The 22207-nt window shown below is 44.0% G+C and overlaps 1 protein-coding gene across 1 annotated transcript in view; it reads right to left on the bottom strand.

Moving 5' to 3' along the window:
• Window positions 1-10143: 10143 nt before the first annotated feature.
• Window positions 10144-22207, bottom strand: part of Sgpp1 (sphingosine-1-phosphate phosphatase 1) — a 22324-nt gene continuing 10260 nt past the window's right edge. Inside the window, exons 2-3 of the mRNA XM_041658708.1 lie at window positions 17967-18056; window positions 10144-12667 (exon numbers count right to left, since the gene is read on the bottom strand). Of these exons, the coding sequence (XP_041514642.1) occupies window positions 12116-12667; window positions 17967-18056 (642 nt within the window). The 3' untranslated portion in view covers window positions 10144-12115. The remainder of the gene's footprint in view (window positions 12668-17966; window positions 18057-22207) is intronic.

Raw genomic sequence — 22207 nt, 5'->3', positions numbered from 1 at the left:
AGGGAAGTGGATATCTTGCCTTCTTCTTTTTCAGTCTCTCTCCGGAAGAGGTAACTTCTGTTCTCTCTCTCTCTCCCTCCCTCCCACCTTATAGCTTTTAAAAAGAATAACACCTTGTATACATGCACATACCCCTAAACACACACACACACCCCGTATACTCAGAATTTTTAAGATTCTTTAAAATGAGTGAGTCTTAACGAGTTGGGCTTCCTTTCATTGTCTCAATGGAGAAGACATCTAGCCTGGCCCTTGATAGAATTCTGGGTCCATTCCATTCTCATGTTTCTCTTGGCATTCTGGTCTTCCAGACTCCTCCTGCAATAATTCCCTGGTGAGATCTGCTAACTGCATACTAAGGCCTTTCTATCTAGCAATTCAATCCATTTTAAAAGCCTGCGGGGTCCACAGTCGGAGCATCCACTTGTGGGTACCAATTTCCTGCGCTGCTTATTTCATTGCTAGGATAAAATACCTGGGGCAAAAAAAAAAATAACTTGCTAGGCGGTAGTAGTGTTATGGTTTTGGTCCCTTTAAGAGACAAGCCACACCCATTCTCCCTCCCCCATCCGCTGAGGCAGGCTGATCTTCAGCTTCCAGCCTGAGCTCGCTCTTTTTTCCATCTTCCTCTCAGAGAGGCAGCTTCACTTCTGCCTCTCTCCCCACTTCTCTGCTCCCCCCCCTTCTCTGTCTCTCTCTCCTCTCCTCTTCTCTTCTCTTCTCTTCTCTTCTCTTCTCTTCTCTCTCTCTCTCTCTCTCTCTCTCTCTCTCTCTGTCCCCCCCTTCACCCTTCCTCCTCCATAACCCCCTGAATAAACATTCAGCCTCACCCTGCATGTCATGTCTATCCATGTTTCTGTCTTCTGCCGGCAGCCATGTGTCTCCCTGCCTGGAACCAGCCATTGCTCGGGGACCAGCAGCCGACTCTGCCTGGGGCCCACTGCCTGCTGCCACATGGCCCGCCACCACTGCTCTGGGACCGGCAGCCATTTCTGCCTGGGACTGCCGCCACCATTTAGGACCTACAGCATTTCTGCTGCTTACTGCCTTGGGGATCTTGCAGCATTTTTTAAAAAAAGAACAACAAGTAGCGCACGCCTTTAATCCCAGCACTCAGGAGGCAGAGGCAGGTGGATCTCTGTGGGTTCAAAGCCAGGTAACTGATCTCTGATCTCATTACCTGACCCCTAAAGCAGATATTTTAGAGCAGCAGAAAGCATCCCACAGACAAATCTTAGTGAGAATATTCTGTGGTGGTTTGAATAAGAATGCCCCCCCAATGGGCTTATCTGTTTAAAATCTTAGGGAGTGGTGCAATTTGAAAAGATTAGGAGGTGTGGCCTTGTTGAAGGAAGTGTGTCACTGTGGGTGGCCTGTTCTGTTAGAGCTAGTTTGAGGACAGGCCCCAAAGCCACAGAGAAGCAAAACAAAGAGAAAAAAAAATTAAGATTAGGGTTTATTTTGACTCACAGCTTAAGGATATAGATCATCATGGTGTGGAGGGCGCTGCAGCCCGAGCATGGAGGTCGTGCTGCAGCCAGAGCATGGAGGTCGTGCTGCAGCCAGAGCATGGGGGAGGTCACTGCAGCCAGAGCATGGGGGAGGTCACTGCAGCCAGAGCATGGGGGAGGGCGCTGCAGCCAGAGCATGGGGGAGGACACTGCAGCCAGAGCATGGGGGAGGGCGCTGCAGCCAGAGCATGGGGGAGGACGCTGCAGCCAGAGCATGGGGGAGGACGCTGCAGCCAGAGCATGGGGAGGACGCTGCAGCCAGAGCATGGGGGAGGTCACTGCAGCCAGAGCATGGGGGAGGTCACTGCAGCCAGAGCATGGGGGAGGGCGCTGCAGCCAGAGCATGGGGGAGGACGCTGCAGCCAGAGCATGGGGAGGACGCTGCAGCCAGAGCATGGGGGAGGACGCTGCAGCCAGAGCATGGGGGAGGGCGCTGCAGCCAGAGCATGGGGGAGGGCGCTGCAGCCAGAGCATGGGGGAGGACGCTGCAGCCAGAGCATGGGGGAGGACGCTGCAGCCAGAGCATGGGGGAGGGCGCTGCAGCCAGAGCATGGGGGAGGTCGCTGCATCCAGAGCATGGGGGAGGTCGCTGCAGCCAGAGCATGGGGGAGGGCGCTGCAGCCAGAGCATGGGGGAGGACGCTGCAGCCAGAGCATGGGGGAGGACGCTGCAGCCAGAGCATGGGGGAGGACGCTGCAGCCAGAGCATGGGGGAGGACGCTGCAGCCAGAGCATGGGGGAGGGCGCTGCAGCCAGAGCATGGGGGAGGGCGCTGCAGCCAGAGCATGGGGGAGGACGCTGCAGCCAGAGCATGGGGGAGGACGCTGCAGCCAGAGCATGGGGGAGGACGCTGCATCCAGAGCATGGGGGAGGGCGCTGCAGCCAGAGCATGGGGGAGGACGCTGCAGCCAGAGCATGGGGGAGGGCGCTGCAGCCAGAGCATGGGGGAGGGCGCTGCAGCCAGAGCATGGGGGAGGACGCTGCAGCCAGAGCATGGGGGAGGACGCTGCAGTCAGAGCATGGGGGAGGGCGCTGCAGCCAGAGCATGGAGGGCGCTGAATCCAGAGCATGGAGGGCGCTGAATCCAGAGCATGGGGAGGCCGCTGCAGCCAGAGCATGGGGGAGGACACTGCAGCCAGAGCATGGGGGAGGCCACTGCAGCCAGAGCATGGGGAGGACACTGCAGCCAGAGCATGGGGGAGGCCACTGCAGCCAGAGCATGGGGGAGGCCACTGCAGCCAGAGCATGGGGGAGGACGCTGCAGCCAGAGCATGGGGGAGGCCGCTGCAGCCAGAGCATGGGGGAGGCCTCTGCAGCCAGAACATGGGGGAGGCCTCTGCAGCCAGAGTGTAAGGTGGTTTGTTGAATGCAGTCAGGAAGCAGAAGAGTGAACAGTAGTGTTCAGCTGACTTTCTCTTTTTTCATTCCTTCCAGGACCCTCAACCCATGGGATGGCTCCACCCAAGTTTAGGGTGGGCCTTCCTCCATTAATTAAATATTTCTTGAAATCTTCCAGAGGCAGGCAGAGGAGTGTTTCTGTGCTGCTCCCAAACACAGTCAAGTTGATAAGGTTAATTGTCACAGGGTTCCTCCTTTTATCTCTTGAAAAACTGGTTATTCATGATCTTTATCTCAGCCGGGCCTAACCCACTGCAGACATTCAGTTCTGAGCTTTCACCTGATCAAATGGTTAATGGATTTGGTTCTCTCAAATGCCAATCCTGGAGGGAAGTAGGGAGGGAGAGAAATCTTGCTTCTTTACAGCAGAGACCCCAAAATGAGTTATCACAAAGGGCTGGAATCGAAACTCACTTTACTCTGCCATAAATGCAAACTGGACTTAACTCTATCTTCAAAGGCCCAGTAAACCTGTACTGTCTCACCTTCTCTTTTTTGTTGTTTGTTTGGTTTGGTTTGCTTTTGATTTTTTGAGACTGGCTTTCTCTGTGTAGTCCTGGCTGTCCTGGAACTCCCTCTGTAGACCAGGCTGCCTGGAACTCAGAGATTCTCTTGCCTCTGCCTCCCGGGTGCTAGGATTACAGGTCTGCACCACCACTGCCCACCCTGCTCGGCCTCACCTTGTTTAAAGCTATTAAGAAGGGAATATATTTGTGTCTGTTGAATGTATTTCCTAGTACCTGAAATGCTTTGAATACACCACTAACTGATCTCTGATCTCATTACCTGACCCCTAAAGCAGATATTTTAGAGCAGCAGAAAGCATCCCACAGACAAATCTTAGAATATTCTGTGGTGGTTTGAATAAGAATGCCCCCCACGGGCTTATCTGTTTGAAATCTTAGGGAGTGGCACAATTTGAAAGGATTAGGAGGTGTGGCCTTGTTGAAGGAAGTGTGTCACTGTGGGTGAATTTTGAGGTTTCAAAAGCCCAGACTTGGTATCTCACTCTTCCTGCTGCATCTGGATCTGGTTGAGAACTCTTCAGTTCCTTCTCCACCACCACGCGCCACCGTGTCCAACCATGATAGCAATGAACTCTGAACTGTAACCAAGCACCAATAAAATGTTTCCTTTAGAAGAGTTGCTGTGGTCAAGTGTCTCTTCACAGCAATAGAATGCTAAGAGATATAGAGGCCTTGGATGTCCTGGAACTAGCTCTATAGCCCAGACTGGCCTCAAATTCTGAGATTTACCAGCCTCTGTCTCCTGAGTGCAGGGATTAAAGGCTTGCGCCACCACTGCCCTGAGATATATAGTTTCTACAAAAATAACATATCTTGACTCATAAGTTTCCTTGAGTTACAAAAATTTGTATTGGCTATGTAGATCTTGATAAGAGCTTTTTTCAAGTAGGTAATTCAAAGAAGTTTGACACCCCCATCCCCCAGTAGTAAAAGGTGATAGAAAATGAGAGGACAGCAGGCTGCAGCCATGGCATAGTGGTCAGGAGCACTGAGTGCTCTTTCAGAAGACCTGGGGTCTGTTCCCAGCACCTGCATGGTGGCTCCCAACCATCTGTAAACTCCCATTTCTAGGCATCCGACACCCTCTTCTGGTCTCTGCAGACACTAGGCACACACAAGCAATGTATACACATACATGCAGGCAAAACACTCAAACGCTCCTCTGTATAAAATAAAACTATGTATAAAACTACTTTACAAGCATGAAGACCTGAATGTGAATTCCCAGCACCTACATAAAAAGCTAAACATGGCTGCCAGAGCCTGTAACTGCAAAATTGTAGGTAGACAAGTGGATGCTAAAAGCTGGCCTAACCTAAACCATGAACTTCCCGTTCAGTGGGAAACCCTGTCTCAAGGCAACAAGGAAGAGAGCAATAGAGGAAGACACACAACATCCTGCTCTGCCTCTACATGTACACACATGGGCACAGGAGTGTGCACGCACACACACAGAAGAAAAAGGAAAACTAAAAGAGAGATGGGCTATTTTTATTACATATTTTATTAGCTATTATTTTTATATTTTATTATAAAATAATTGTTTTATTATTAAAATGATAATAAAGTGCTTACCTAATATATTGTAGTTTGTCATATTAATTTTTAGTCTAATCTTTTTTTTTTGTTTGTTTTGTTTTTTGTTTTTTGAGACAGGGTTTCTCTGTGGCTTTGGAGCCTGTCCTGAACTAGCTGTTGTAGACCAGGCTGGCCTCGAACTCACAGAGATCCGCCTGTCTCTGCCTCCCAAGTGCTGGGATTAAAGGCACGCGCCACCACTGCCCGGCTTTTTTTTTTTTTTTCGAATTTTTAGTCTAATCTTACATGTATGTACATTACAAAACTATTAAAATAAAATCAGCATTGGTCAGAAAAAAGGTAATGTTAGATTTTGGGTTTCTGGGTTGATGCAGCTCGGCTGGTAGGGAGCTTGCTGAGTGCTGTGGGGCATGTTTGTAATCCCAGAGCTCTGTAGCTCGAGAAATCCTAGCGCTCGAGTTTAAGATCATCCTTAAAGTCATAGCTGCCCATTCGTTCAAAGCCAGCCTAGAGGAAGAAAGGAAAGGATATCCAGACCTTTGTGTATATTGAATTACTAGATTCATATACTACACCCCCATCTTTAGACTCATAATACAATATCTTCTATAGTGTGTAATAGTTCTCTGACAGATACCAATGCACATAACTTGTAAAATTATTTTTATTTCACGTGCATTGGTGTTTTGCCTGTGTATATATCATCTGCGCGAGGGTACTGCATCTCCTGGAACTGGCATTGTGGACAGTTGTGAGCTGCCATGTGAGTGCTGAGAATTGAACCTGAGTCCTCTGGAAGAGCTGTATGTACTCTTAACCGCTGAGCCATCTCTCCAGCCCCCCCCCCCCCCTTTTACATTTATGTGTGTGTTTATTTTGGCTGCATGGATATTTGTACACCACATGCATACAGTGCCCAGAGGCCAGAAGACGGCCCCAGGTCTGCAACTGGAGCAACAGATGGTTGGGAGACATTATGTGGGTGCTGGAAATTGAACCTGAGGCTTCTGGAAGAGCAGTCATATTCTCAACCTCTGAGCCATCTCCCCATCCCCCACATTAATTCTTTATAAGACAAGACATTTCCAAATGTCTTGCCAAATAGCATTAAATAATAAGATGTGGAAACAAAGGTGTTGCAGGATATTTGATCACACTGTAAAACTGGAGACTGTGTTAATAAAATCAGCCTTGGATCAAGGGTCAGAGTCAACAACTAGTTGACAAGAATTAGCCAAAGATAGTATGGAGGAGCCAGGAATATGGACAGACAGACGCACAGGAAGGAGTAGGGAGGGACTTGGAGATTGGCGGTCTTTTGGGTTGGGACAGTGTGGAGAGATGCTCTCTTAGTGTGTCTCTGGCCAAAAAGGAAGGTTGCTTCTCGGCTTCTGTGAACAAATAGGCTTTCAGCCCAACATCTGACTCCTGAGTCTTTATTGGTAACTAGAACAACTTAGTTAAAAACAACACAAAAGCCGGGAGGTAATGATGCACTCTTTTAATCCCAGCATTTGGGAGACAGTGGCTGATGAATCTCAGTGAGTTTGAGGCCAGCCTGGTCTACAAAGCAAGTTCCAGGATAGTCAGGACTGTTACACAGAGAAAACCTGTCTCAGAAAACAAAGTAAAACAAAACAAAAACACCAAAAACAAACAAACAAAACCCCCCAAACCCAACACAAAAGCCTTTTGATTTTGCTCACTTGAGACATGTTATTCAGTCCAGGGGCTGTTTTGTTGTTGGGTTTTGATTTTGGGGTTTTTTTTTTTTTGTTTGTTTGTTTTTTTGAGACAGGGTTTCTCTGTAATTTTGGAGCCTGTCCTGGAACTAGGTTTTGTAGACCAGGCTTTTTAAGGGGCAGAGTTGTTTTTTTTTTAAATATTTATTTATTATGTACATAGTGTTCTGCCTACATGAATGCCTGCAGGCAAGAAGGCACCAGATCTCACTCAGATCTCTCTACAGCTGGTCATGAGCCACCATATGGTTGCTGGGAATTGAACTCAGGATCTGGAAGAGCAGCCAGTGCTTTTAACCTCTCAGCAATCTCTCCAGTCTAGGGGTAGGGGTATTAGGTCATTATTTGACTATTTGGATATTAAAGGAAATCTCCTCCTCCTCCTCTTCCTCTTCCTCCTCCTCCTCCTCCTCTTCTTCTTCTTCTTCTTCTTCCTTTTCCTCCTCCTTCTTCATGTTTTTTTTTGTTTTTTTTTTTTTTTTTTTTTGAGTCAGGGTTTCTCTGTGTTACACTTGTAGACCAGTTCAAGCTCACAGAGATCCCCCTGCCTCTGTCTCCTGAGTGCTGGGTGATCCGGGAGAATTGTCTGTATTCTGTCAATCATGTTTTAAATAAACGCTGATTGGCCAGGCAGGAAGTATAGGTGGGAAAACCAAACAGAAAGTAAAAATGATACAATGAGAACAGGAGAATTCTGGGAAGGAGGAAGTTGATTTCTCTCACTCCTGAACTAAACCTAGGTCCTAGAAGAGCAGTATGAGCTTCTCCAGCTTTCCATCTACAATTTAATTACATTGTTAAATTGTTTTCTTCTTTGAAACAAAGTTTGTCTGTGTAGCCCTTTTGGCTGGCCTGGAACTCAGATACCTGGCTGTCTTGGCTTCTGGATGCTGGGATGAAAGGCATGCGCCACCATGCCCAGCAGTTCTTTTCTAGTGTTACTTATTATACATGTACGTGACACTCACATGTCTATGTATGTGCACTGTATGATGCTAACATGTCTATATATGTGCACCATGAGTCCCTAATGCCTAGAGAGGCATAAATTTGTGCTCCTCTTCTAAGTAACTGCAGTAACAGCAACCATGGTATGTCACCCAAATCCACAACAAATATAAAAATTTAGTAAATTATACTTGAAATGTAGATTTTTCTTTTTCGAGCCAGGTATCTCTGTAGCTTTGGAGCCTGTCCTGAAACTAGCTCTTGTAGACCGGACTAGCCTTGAACTCACAGAGATCCCTCTGCCTCTGAGTGCTGGGATTAAAGGCGTGCATCACCACCACCTGGTTTAGTACAAATTTAAAAAGCAGAAAAATAAATATTTAAATGTTTATGTGCTGTGGGATAACCTTTCTGTACACTGTGAATATATGTTGCTCTCATTGATTGGTATGAATACAAGGAGAAGGGTAGAGTCAAGAGAGACGCAAGCCAGATGCCCAAGAAACAAGAACCATGTGGCCATACATAGATGAATAGAAATGGGATAATTTAAATGTAAGAGCTAGTTAGTAATAAGCCTGAGCTATAGGTCAAATACTCTGTAATTAATATTAAGCATCTGAGTGATTATTTAGAAGCAGTTGCAGGACAGGGTGGGACAGAGAAACTTCCATTTACACCTATCAAACAATAGTTTTCATTGCCCTCAAATTAGTGTAATTTCATCCTAGAGCTAAAATGGCTTGACTGAACCAATGTTCTAAGCCAGGCCCAGTGTGATGGTGAATGCCTTGCCTGTAATCCCAGCATTTTGAAGACAAAGGCAGAATTGAGTTCAAGATGAGCTTGGGCTAAAAGTCAGTTCCTGGCCAGCCTGGGCAACAGGGAGATTATGTCTCTAGGATATTGCACATATCTAGGATACCTGTACCACTCTAAAGGTTTCGTAAGTTGCTCTGAGATCCCACATATCCCGAAAGCTCCTCATCACTCTATAATTGTACATCATCTCAATAAAGTGAAAATAACTTTTAGGAAAATGTTACATGTAAACGCTCTATTTTTAGACATTGTTCCTTTAATCCCAGCACTTGAGAGGCAGGGGCGGGACAGTCTCTGAGTTCCAGGACAGCCAGGGCTACACAGAGAAACCCTGTCTTGAAAAACAAAACCAACAAAGAAGAAATAAAATGCTAAAAAGCAATTTTAAACTTTTATCAACTCTTTTAGAATCTGAAAGCTAAAATGTCCCTCACTATCATATATGCACGCACTTACTGAGACTCATGTAGGGTCTGCATGAATCAGTCCAGATTATATCCATTGACTGTCTGCTGCATCCCAGAGATGGCAGAATAGAAGATGAACAAGTACCTTTTTATTTTTCAGGGAGGTGACAGTAGAGGAAAGATAATGAATTGTTGATCTTAGTGCCTGTGCTGGGATTAAAGGCGTGTGCTACCACCACCCAGCTAAAATCATTTTCTTAAAGAAAACTGAAGAGGCGCCTTAGGAAACAAATTCTCTGTCATGTTTGTCCCTTGTAACCAGGGATAGGATTTCTACACATCTGTGTAAAATGCAGCAAGGCTGACATGACCAAGCACACAGCTGTGGTCCTTTAGGCTGCTGGGAACTGTAAGCCACAGAACCACGTGCTCTGCGCAGGACAGTCCGTCAGCTGGCAGTCACAGGACACAGGCGCTGCTCTCCGCAGCTGCTGCTGCTGCAAGCACAAGTCTGTGTCTGGAGAGGCGGGACAGGCCAACGAGGATGAACTAGCTCACCTGAAGCGACGAAATTAAGGTTTACGTCCTTAAGCATTTTTAAAAATCTTTTATTGCTCTTCAAAGTCTTTCTCTCTCTCTCTCTCTCTCTTTATATATATATATATATTATATATAATATATAATATATATATATATATATATATATATATATTACAAGGAAGACATGTTTCCTCACAAGATCTGTAGAGTTTTGACAAGCTTAATAACGCAGAGCAAAGTCAAGTATGGTGGCATAGCCTGCGGTTCTGGTGGCTTGGGAAATAGAGACAGAAGCAGCAGTTCAAGGCTAACCTTAAGACTGCCTCAAAAACATAATGGATCATACATTTAAGGGAAAGCTTGACTCTTAAGAATGTCTTCACTGTCGTTTATGTCTAAAAACAACAAAATTCATTTGTTTGAAAAAAAAATCCTTTAGAGGAAAAGCTGCTAGGATGAAAACCTGGAAATATTTAAAATCTTAACAGGTAATATAAACACTTGGCACCAGGCAGCGGTGGCGCACGCCTTTAATCCCAGCACTCGGGAGGCAGAGGCAGACCTCTGAGTTCGAGGCCAGTCTGTTTTACAGAGTGAGTTCCAGGACAGCCACGGCTACACAGAGAAACCCTGTCTCAAACCACACTGTCCTCTGCCCCCCCCAAAAACAGACAGGTACGTAAGAGACAAACAAAACGGAGGTCCTTTTGATCTTGAATTTGACTTTTATTTTAAAATACATTTAGCATAGAACTGTCATCAAACAAAAAATAATAAAACACAAAGAAATAGAATATTTTTAAGTTCTTTTTAAGCTACACAGAAAAAATTAATAGGTTAACAGACCCAAAGCATGGGGTTTTCCTTATGATTCAGTGTGCTAAGCACACCTCGCACCTTCCAGCTCCCAGCGTACCGATAGCTTCCTAAGCATCTACTTTCTTCTCCTGCTAGCTGAAGGGCCTGCAGTTACTAGCTTAAGTTGATCAGATTCCATTTGGGCGAAAATTACCAGGCCCCTAAATTTTCATCAGGATTATAAAAATATGAGCTCAAATGCTTATGTTGTCCAAAATAGAAACATTCTCCTTCTGAATAATCAGAGATAGTGCACTTAAGTCATTAGCTCCATACCTGATGCTCATTTCTATGGGAAGTTATTCTCTTCTTTATGAAAAGCTCACTATAAATAAATGCAATGTTAACCTAATTACAATCACACTTCAGAATATAAAGGCAGACAGAAAAAATAGTTTACTACCACACTAAAATTTCCCACTGTAAAAATAATACATTGGGAAAAGAGTCTAAACTACTGGGACTTCACGTTTGAATTTTATAATCTACCTTAGGTTGCCAAAGAGTGGGTATTCAAAGTTACCAGTGGGAAATGCAATCTTTCTCAAATAATTTAGAAAAATGGCTTTTTAATATAGAAAGGGTGTACATTGTCTCATCTATAAATTTCAGTTATATTCCCACTCACTCTGGAAATATTTACCTGTTCTATAAACAATCAAGACGATGTACATAAGATATATATTGTTCCTATAACTTGCAACACACAGAAAAATACCTACAAAATGGATATACTTATCCATTTAGCTTTCCAATAAATTAGTGAGAAAATTTAGCTATTCCATATTTCTTCCTTAAAAAAGACTAAAGAGTTACAGGTCATTTGCTCCTATCTCTGTTAGTTTGATATATATTTTTAAAGTATTTGCCTGATTAAGTAGCTTAAGATAGAATTGAGTCCCACTTTTACATCACAGTATACATGGTGTCTCTTAACTCAGCAAAAGAAAGGCACAGTTAGCAAGCAATCAAAATCAGTACCTGAATCATTGCTGATGACCAAAACAGTCGAGGGGAAAAAAGTACATTCAACACAGTGTACAGAACTTTAAAAAAAAAAAAAAAGAAAGAAAGAAAAAAATTTTCGAGGCCAGCCTGGTCTACAGAGTGAGTTCCATGACAGGCTCCAAAGCTACAGAGAAACCTTGTCTTGAAAAACAAAACAAAAGAAGAAGGAGAGAGAGAGAGAGAGAGAGAGAGAGAGAGAGAAAGAGAGAAATTCACAAAACAAAATTTCCTGAAAACTTGGTCCATTAAAAATGCCTCCCATGATCAAGGTCATGGATAACAGGAAAGGGGATGGCAGTGTAAAGAGGCAGTGAACCAGTATGTGGTAGCGTATGGATTCTGTAATTATCAATTCAACTAGGAAATGGCTCCCATAGGAAATAAACGTTAAACCTATTTGTTAATAACAACATGCCTACATTAATTCCAAAAACGCGGGAACAACTGCATATTGTTATTGATTTTTCAATACACCCCACAGTTCTTAGGTAAATAATTATATATATATATAATATATATACTAGATACACACTTGCACACTGCATACCTTGATATATATTATATATAACTACAATTTGTAACAGCACAGAACTCTCCGAACATTTTCTGAACATTCTAAATGGGCACATCACTTCTCAGTACTGAAAGAACTCAGCCCACCTAGAACATCTGGAGTGCAACAATAAAATGCACTGGCTGCAGAACTTACTTATTTAAGTTAAATTCTTGCAAAAACCTCTGATCCGAGTTTTACCTGGAGAATAGTTTTAACTATAACTGGTAGCCTCCTTTCTTATAATAAACAATATTTCTCCATCAAGAGATACCAATAAAGGAAAATATGTAGGGAACCAAAAATGTGATGGAGAACCCAACCATCCCATAGGTAATATACCGATACGGCAGTTCCACTTCCATGTGCTGCCTCGCCTGGCGAAGGTCATCACATGGAATACTGGAGAGCTTACAGGCTAAAGGAATGGTGATCTTCTTCATTATATCTCTCACGATCAGCACAGTTATCATTCCTATGACGACCCGTAATATGGCTTTTCCAAACAGAGTTACAGTAAGTGGGGGGCTGGCTAAAGGTAATGTGTGTAGAGGAGGGTCTAATAATAGACCCAGGTTATAAGTAGCATGAGAGCCACATGCAATTCCAGCACCACTTCCCAAAATCTCTGCTGTGTCTCCTCGGGATGTGCTCCAGGTGTCCAGAGTGAAAGAGAAGATGCCCAAAGCTAAGTGAAGCCCGATGATGATGAACGGAGCATATTTGTAAGTTTGGTTGAAGTTGTCAATCAGGTCCACAAGTGGGTAGAAGATAATTAAGATTAAAAGGGTATACAGGAACCCAGCAATAACATCCTAAAAAAGATAACAGTACATTAGTATAATGCTATTTTGGTGTTTAACTTTAAAATAAACCTTACAAATCAACCACAGGATAGTACTGGTACTTGGGCTGGGAGGTAGCCCAGTGGGAAGAGTGCCTAGCTCCGCAAAAATCAGGCATAGTAGTGCATACCCAAAACCCTAGCACTAGGAACATAGATGCAGGAGATCAGAGGTTCAAAGGTCACACGAAACCCTGTCTAAATATAAATAGATAGATACATAATAAATAGTTTAAAAATATTACACTAAAATCGTTTTAATGATAAAAAGGGTTATATTTGTTTGTTTGTTATTTAAGACAGGGTTTCTCTGTGTAGCCCAGGCTGTCCTGGAACTTAGCCTATACACCAGGCTGGCCTCAAACTCTGAGATCTGCTGTCTGCCTCCCAGGTACTGGTATTAAAGACATGCACCCAGCACAGCCTGGTCAATAATGAAAGACTTATTAATAAAAGATGGTTTTTCCTAGTTCTATTCTTCCATTAACAACATGTACAATGTATGTACATTCACAGTCAGACTCTGAACAGTATGTTTGCTACTGTGATTTTCCATGCAGAAGAAAGACTTTATTACTCAAAGAAATGATATTGTGTGCTGTCATGAAGCTTATGTTTTGGGGGAAAGACTGAAATAGCAATATTGGTAAGAAAACATAAATATTACAGTTTTAGATGGCTATAAGTGATGCTAAGCCTAGAATCAAAGTCTTCTAATGGTTTTTGTGTGTGTGTTTTCATTTTTTTAAAACAGAGTTGGAGACTAGTTTAGGTTACATAGAGAATTCTAGGCCACCCAGAACACCACAGCAAGACTCTGTATCAAAACAAACAAACAAATAAATGGCTGGAGAGATGGCTCCGTGGTCAAGAGCACTTACAGCTCTTCCAGAAAATCCAGGTTTAGTTCCTAGCATCACCCCCACACAAATAAACCTTTACAAAATCATGTTTTAGGAAATTGAAATTTGAAAGCTATGTCTGGTAATGACTGAAAAAATAGATATACTAACCTGTACTTTTTTGAGAACTAGGAAAAACAGAAAAGTGCATATACTTTTAAAAGTACAAAATACTTTAAAGCAGCCAAGCAGTGGTAGCACACGTATTTAATCCCAGCACTCTGGAGGCGGAGGCAGGCAGATCTCGTGAGTTTGAGGTCAGCCTGGTCTACAGAGTGACTTCCAGGACTGGCTCCAGAGCTACCGAGAAACCCTGTTTTAAAAAACCAAAAAAGTATTTGCTCTTTGACTCATACTGATAACAAAGCATGCCAGATGCTGAATGAAATATTTCTTATAAATTATTAGAGCATATTATGAGTGCCCTTAATGATAATGAAGACAGCAGCTTAGTGTTGTCTGAGTATCTGGGAGCAGTCTGTGGGAAACACTCTACCTATGGTCCATACTAGTTTCATAGTCAACAGTGAAGACACCAACTGTTATACAAAATAATTCAAAATAATGGAAATATTTTAAGCATTGAAAGATATGAAAAGTACAAGTTGAAGGAATATTATCAGATTCACAATGTTACAAAACTGGGCCAGGCACAGGAGACATGTCTATAATTCCAGCAGGCAGAGGCAGGAGCCTCATGGGTCAAAAACAACTTAAGCTACATGGAACCTTGTCTCAAATACAAAATATCGGGCTGGAGAGATGGCTCAGCAGTTAAGAGCACTGACTGCTCTTATGGAGGTCCTGAGTTCAATTCCAAGCACTCACACGGTGGCTCACAACCGTCTGTAATGAGATCTGGTGCCCCCTTCTGACCTGCAGGCAGACATGCAGACAGAACACAGTATACATAATAAATAAATCTTTAAAAGGATCAACTGCTGAAACACAAATAAGCAAAGTATCATTGCCTGGTAATGACAGCTATAGTACTGCATGAAATTATTATTTGCAATACTTGAAAGTTGTGCCTGATGTATCCTTGAGAAGGAAAAATGCCAGCCATGGTGGTATATGCCTTCAGTGCCTTTACCCACTGGGCCATCTTGCTGGCCCCTGAAGCTATTCCTATTTATATGTATGTATGTGTGTGTTTGTATGAGTCCATGTGCCGCATGCATGCAGGAGCCCTTGGAGATCATTAGAGGGCAACAGATCGTGTGGAACTGGAGTTACAGGCCGTTGTGGGTGGATAGTGGGTGCTGGGATTGAATAACAGCAAATGCCTGCACCCAGAGTCATCGACCCAGCTCGCCCTCACCCTCGAGCTATTCTCTCTCTGTCTCTCTCTCCCTCTCTCTCTCTCTCTCTCTCTCTCTCTCTCTCTCTCGGTTTTTCAAGACAAGGTTTTTCTGGCTGTCCTGGAACTCACTCTATAGACCAGGCTGGCCGCAAACATACAGAGATCCTCCTGCCTCTGTCTCCCAAGTCCTGGGATTAAAGGTGTGCATCACTACCTCCTGGCATCCCTGAAGCTATTTTGAATAAGACAAATTATATGTTCTTTGGGGGCAAACTGATCATTGAACAATTAAACAATTAGGGTTGCCTGGCACAGTAGTAGTACAGGAAAACAATTCCAATTGCTTGGGTGGACTAAGGAAGCTAAGGCAGGACTGTTCAAGAAGTTCAAGGTCAGCCTGGGCAACCTGTCTGACTGCTGTCTCAAAAAGTCTTAGCGTGTAGCTACTAGCCTGGTTACATGTGAAGTTCTTAGGTTTAATCCTTGTTACTGAAATAAATAAAAACAAAATAAAGTAAAATCAAAATTCACGAATTGAGAAGTGGAGATGGCTCAGTGGTCAAAAGAATGTACTGTTCTTGCAGAGGGCCCAGATTCAGTTCCTAGCCCTTGGGCGGCTCATAACTGCCTGCAACTCCAGCTTCAGGGATCTCTGGTCTCTGCAGGCTCTTGCAGTCATATGCACACACATACCCTTCCCACATAATTAAAAAATAAAATAAATCTTAAAAGAACTGATGGCCGCCGGGCGATGGTGGCGCATGCCTTTAATCCCAGCACTCGGGAGGCAGAGGCAGGCGGATCTCTGTGAGTTCAAGACCAGCCTGGTCTACAAAGCTAGTTCCAGGACAGGCTCCAAAGCCACAGAGAAACCCTGTCTCGAAAAACCAAAAAAAAAAAAAAAAAAAGAACTGATGGCCACATTTTTTTAACTCCAGATGATTCAAGAGTAGATATAATCTATATATAAAGTATATAAAGAGTAAACTGAACTCGGCAGAAATATTGCATCAATCACTAAATTTTTTTTTTTTTTTTGAGATAGAGTCTTCTCATATAGCCCTGGTTGACTTTTAATTTACAATGGAGACCCAGGAATGGCCTCAAACTCAGAGATCTTCCTGTCTCTTCCTCTTGAGCTCTAGGATAAAGATGTATTATGCATGGCTATATTTTCATTTTGTAAAGAACAGTAGTTTTGAGATCATATATTCAATAATAAGATTCTTATTTCTCTTGGAATGATACTGAATTTAAAAATGAAAGCACATTTTTTCTAAGAAATATACACAAAGAAATCCTGTCTTTTTTTTTGTTGTTTATTTTTTCGAGACAGGGTTTCTCTGTAGCTTTGGAGCCTGTCCTGGCACTAGCTCTTGTAGACCAGGCTGGCCTAGAACTCATGGAGATCCACCTGCCTCTACTCCCGGCTAAGAAACCCTGTCTTAAAAAACAAAACAAAACAGAAAACCCGAAACAAACAAAAAAGTGTGGTCTGATTATAAACCAGGTAGAGTGATGAGAATGCCAACATCCCTACAGCCACGAAATAAGCTAGTGAGATGTTCTACAGGTAGAACATTGTCAGACGCAGTCCAACAATGTGAGAATTCTGAGTGCTTGTGAGAAAACAAGAGTCTTGTGACCTCAGTTTCTTCAGAACACCGAACTGTCCTTGGAATGTGTGTTCGTGCTCCTCCCAGGTGTAGCAGACGGAAGGGAGTTTACTTCAGCTGTTGGTATTCATATGCCTCCACGCTTGTCCCTGTGATTACAGACAGCTTGAATTTACGCAAGCGTTACTCAAATGACTTTTCCTAACCTTCTGATGCTCTCTCTGAATAAAGTTGGGATGCATGAGACTTTACTTTGTCTCTTTTTCGCTTTTGTTTTTGTTTTCTTCAGATAGCCTTTCTCTGTGTAACAGCCCTGGCTGTTCTGGAATTCACTTTGTAGATCAGGCTGGCCTGGAACTCAGAGGTCCCATTTGCTTTTCTTTCCGAGTGCTGAGATTAAAGGCATGCACCACTGTACCCCACCCCAGATTGTCTGCCTCATTTTTTAGGCCCAGCTCTCCAAGGCTCACAACACCAAGTAGAGCCCTAAAACAAAACATTATAAAAATAATAACAACAATAGCAACAAAATTCAGTATAACCCATCAGAAAATTTAGGATTCCATAAATTAGTTCAGTTTTGCCATCTTTTTTGGTCCTCCCGTTTACAAGCTAACATGCAATGAATCCTAAACTCTTATGGGATGCTGAGCCAGGAGGACAGACAGGCCACTGTGGGCTGGGTGACAGGAAGGCAGAAGCAATCCCAGTGAGAAGATGCAGCTGAGCACTTTGAGAAGGGAAAGGTAAGAAGGCTATGGGAACCAGCTGCAGGGTGCAGCGAACCAGGCAAGAGAGAGGAGAGGCATTCCTGGAGCTTCTGAAGCACTCTCAGCATTGGAGGGTGAAGAGAACCACAGGGTCAAAATATTAGCACGCCACAGGTCATTATGGCGGTAGTCTTACAACATGAGGACTACTTACAAACTGTATTTTCTCATTCCGGCTTTGTGAGAAACGTTTTTCCCTGCCCATCTATCAAAAGTAGCTTGGTCATCAAGAGCCAATGTTCCACTAATCTCCCTCTCCTTGTAAAAATTTCCTGTAAATCTTATAATCTCCCACACCCAGTAAGATTCTTGTTTACACAAAGTCCTCCCCCCCCCCCATTCCTGGAACTTGATGGCCTGAAGGGGCTGACCCTGTCACCCGTTTCCTTCTTTTTCTTTGAGTCAGTTTGAAGACTAGCCCATCCAGAAAAACAGATTGTGCCCAGCCAGTGGGGAAACCAGTCACCACCTGTGTCAGAATAAAACCCAAGTGAACTCAGCAGATGGTTTGAGTTCTGTGGCACCCTTTCTACAAAAAGAAATCGCCTTACCAAGCTACTTTTGCTTTTGTGTTCCTTTGCAGGACAACAGATCATATAACCACGTGACTTAAGTTTGCAAAGTTTCTACCAATGCCAGAAACAAAGAACTATTTAAGGACGACACCCTTGTTTCTTACCAGGATGGAATGCATTCCCATGTAGATTCTACTGAGGCAAACCAGAGAACTCCAGCAGGGAATGAGAATCAGCCCGTACACAAGAGGGTACTAAAGGAGAGAGAGAATGAAACTAAGTTAAACAGATACAAACAGATACAAACATCACCTTGCTATAACACCCTATCAATAACTGTAGGCTTTCCACTCCCCTCTGTCTTCCCAGTGCCTACCTAACTAGGCCTGGCACACAACAGACGTTAACAAAATGCTTTTGCAAGGCTGACTTAGTCAATGACGGCTCCTGTTGCTCCATCTCTTTTTGTGGGAAGTGAAAAAGCAGTTCTGGTTGACTGTCCAGACCTGGTAGCTGCCCATGCTCCAGGAGAACAGTGGGAGACACGACAGCCAAGGTGCAGGAGCTCTGAACACAGCCCGAATCCGGTCTACTAAGCACTCTGACTTCCCGGGGAGGAAGACCGGCACTCTCGTCTCTCCCACCCCGGAGTGGCTGCCATTAGCAATCCGCAGTGTGATGTTTTCCCTCCCACCGGAGGAAGAACACTTTGTAATTAATTTTCTACTTCTGCACTCTCCATTAAATTTCAAATGGCAATCCCATTGAGATAAATTTTGGTGGGAACCAAGCATGGTGAAACATGCCTGTAATTTTAGCAGCAGGGAGGCAGAGGTAAAAGGATCACTTTGAGTTTGAGGCCAACCTGGTCTACATAGTGAGTTGAGGGTCAGTCAGGGCTACAGTACAAGCAGGATGCTCTTGGAATTGGCGGCATCTGTGGGAAGAGCTGGCAGTGCTCCCGAGGCTAGAGGGAAGGAAAACAGGATGATGGGGGGCACAGTTAACTTGGGCAGTGCGTATTTGGGTGGGGTGTGCCTGATGATCTCAAATTCCTAAAATAAAACTGAAGACAATCAGTAGGTGTTGAAGTAGAATGCAAACAGGTTGAGTGCTCAAAAGGCTGAGGCAGGAGGATTGCTGAAGTCTGAAGTCAGCCTGCGCTACACAGTGAGATCCTGTATTTAAACAGGGGGGCGGGGCGGGGGGGGAGGACAAAAGTACATCAGGAAGCACTTTATATCACTTCCAAGTGCACACAAATGGATGCCCAACAAATTCTATGATACCCTAAGTGATTTTTCTTTTTTCTTTTTTTTTTTTAAATATTTATTTATTTATTTATTTATTTATTATGTATACAATATTCTGTCTGTGTGTATGTCTTTAGGCCAGAAGAGGGCACCAGACCTCATTCCAGATGGTTGTGAGCCACCATGTGGTTGCCGGGAATTGAACTCAGGACCTTTGGAAGAGCAGGCAATGCTCTTAACTGCTGAGCCATCTCCAGCCCCCTAAGTGATTTTTCTTATGGTGCTAGGGATTGACCCACGGCCTTGCCCAGGCCGGGGCATGTGCCACACCTCGCTCTCCCAGATGCGCTTTCTGGCTCGCTGGTTTTGTTTTCTTGAGACAGGGTTGCATTTAGTCCAGGTTAGTCCAGGCCAGTCTCACTCACTCACTGAGTAGGGACTGATAACGAGTGCTGGGATTGGGGTGTTGGCCGCTAGCACGGCTTAGCTACTTCTCATCTCACAGCCCCGCTAGCCTGTTCACTGCACAGCCTTGATAACACTTCCTTCAGTTATTCTACAAAATGGTTTTATTCAGCCTGGCACACTTTCCTGACTACTTATCACACATGATCAGATCTGACTGCTATACTGCGGCGCCTTCTGTGGGAGGGAGCGAAAAGAGCCAATAAAATGGCTTGCAATTAAAGCCATTTCAAAACCTGTCTCTAAAAATAATTCTTTTTTTTTGAGACACCAGGGATTGAACCAATGGCTGAGTGCCAGGGAGCTCTCTATCGATGAATTACACTCGACCCTTTTAAGTGCAATTTAATTTGTCCAGAATAATTGCAGTATGGGGCAAAAACAGACAGCAAGAAAAAAAAAGTCAGTTTTGAATTTTAGTAAATACACAGTCTATCACACAACAGGGCAATGGTGGCTCATTAAGGACACATTTCTCTTGTTCTTGTATCCTGCTAATGAAACGAAAGCTGAAGTCTGTGGAAAGCATGTCAGGACGTGAGACCATACACAATATACACGTTCATATGCAGCGACTGAGCAACTCTAGGAGTCTACGCTACAGACAGAAATGTGGGTAAGGATTCACATCGCCAAACTGTCACGAGATGATTTACACCAGCCAATGCTGCGGAGTTGGTGGACACAGAGGGCTCATTATCTCTGTATGTGGAACAGCGTCTCCAGTACTCACTGGTCACAGACACAGGCTACTGCCTGCCATTTACCAAATGCATCCATTGCAAGTCTCAAATGTGAACATGGAAAACCAACTTAAACCACATTGGAAGAGACAAAGGAGCCTCAGCAAAGCCACAGAGGATCCCAGAGAACCCTAGCTTGGAAGGCACACCAGCTGCGTACTGCACGGCCCAGGCAGGACTGTCTCCTCCTCCCAAGTAAACACTGCATTTTCTTTTTCTTCCTGACACAGGCTTCTGGGTTCTTCAGTCCATGTGAATTTGTCTCTTCCTGGGTGCAACGACCATCTTACACGTCCTTACCTGCCCAGGCGAGAGAGCTGGCCTGGAGAAGACGGGTCTGTCTACCTGACTGATAGACAAGGGTTTTTACAGGCCTGCAAGCTAGGCTGACTGGGTCTGTATCTTCAGCTGTGGGACCTTGGGGTAGCCACATAATACCCTTCCATCTCAGGCTCCTCCTATCTAAATGGAGGTAACTAATATTTAGCACAGTAATAAACCTCCAGTATAAAAACCATCTTTCAGGAATATAAAAAAATTTCCCTTGGGAAGTCAGTGCAAGAGGTTTGTACAGTCAAAACAAGTCTGGTCTACTGAGTAAGTCAGCAAGAAAAAAATCTTAAACTAAAAAGGAAAGCCAACAACAACAAAAGGCCATAGGTACCTCAGTGGTAGAGCACTTGCCTAGCACATGTGAGGCCTGGTTCATTCTACAGTACTGTGTAGGAATTAAATGAAATAAAATTAAAGTTTTATGACATACTTCGGCCACGGTTCTCCAGAGAAATAACTAGCCTACAGAGCATGTCTGCACATTATGTCTACAAAGAAATGTACACCAAGGAGCTAGTTCAAGCCACTGCGGAGGCTCACATACTCCAAACCCATGGGCTGGGGGTCTGAGGAACTGAAAGGTGGCTCAAACCTGAAGGAATCTGGTAGCAAAATTCTCTCTTATAGGGCAAGGCTGACTTCCTGAGTTCAAGACCTGGAATGCACAGGTGGAGAGAACTGACCCCCACACCAAGTTGTTCTGATTCCCACAGACACACATGAACAGACTAACACACACAAATGCACACAACAATCAAACAAATATATGCTAAAAATTTTTAGCTAGGTGTATTGGCACTTAGGAGACAAAGGCCATCGGATCTCTGTGAGTTCAAGGCCAGTTTGTTCTACATAGTGAATATCAAGACCATCAAAGTATGTAGAAAGACCCTGCCTCAAAAAAGCATCACAATAAAATAATAATAATAAATAAGTCAGGCAGTGTTGGTGCATACCTTTAATCCTAGCACTCAAGAGGCAGAGGCAGGCAGATCTTTGTGTTTGAAGCCAGCCTGATCTATAGAGATCTATCCAGGATAGCCAGGGTTACACAGAGAAACAGTCTTTTTTTTTTTTTTTTTTTTTTTTTTTTTTGAGACAGGGTTTCTCTGTGTAGCTTTGGATCCTGTCCTATCCTGGAACTAGCTCTTGTAGATCAGGCTGGCCTCAAACTCATAGAGATCCACCTGCCTCCTTCCAAGTGCTGGGATTAAAGATGTGTGCCACCACTGCCCAGCAAGAAACACAGTCTTTTTTTTTTTTGGTTTTTCGAGACAGGGTTTCTCTGTGGTTTTGGAGCCTGTCCTGGAACTAGCTCTGTAGACCAGGCTGGCCTCGAACTCACAGAGATCCGCCTGCCTCTGCCTCCCAAGTACTGGGATTAAAGGCGTGAGCCACCACTGCCCGGCAAGAAACACAGTCTTAAAAAACAAGAATAACAACAATAAATACCCAATCAGTGGTGGTACACACCTTCGACCCCAGCATTTGGGAAACAGAGGCTGGGGAATCTCTGTGAGTTGTAAAGGTCAAGGCCAGCCTGCAGTCTGGTCTACAAGGTGAATGCCAGACCAGACTAGACTGTTTACACAGAGAAGCCCTATTAAAAAA

Source organism: Microtus oregoni, unplaced genomic scaffold (assembly GCF_018167655.1).
Source record: "Microtus oregoni isolate MIOR12 unplaced genomic scaffold, Mior012 000009F_ref0000495, whole genome shotgun sequence".
NCBI lineage: Eukaryota > Metazoa > Chordata > Mammalia > Rodentia > Cricetidae > Microtus > Microtus oregoni.
This window is presented reverse-complemented; position numbering and strand designations above follow the sequence as displayed.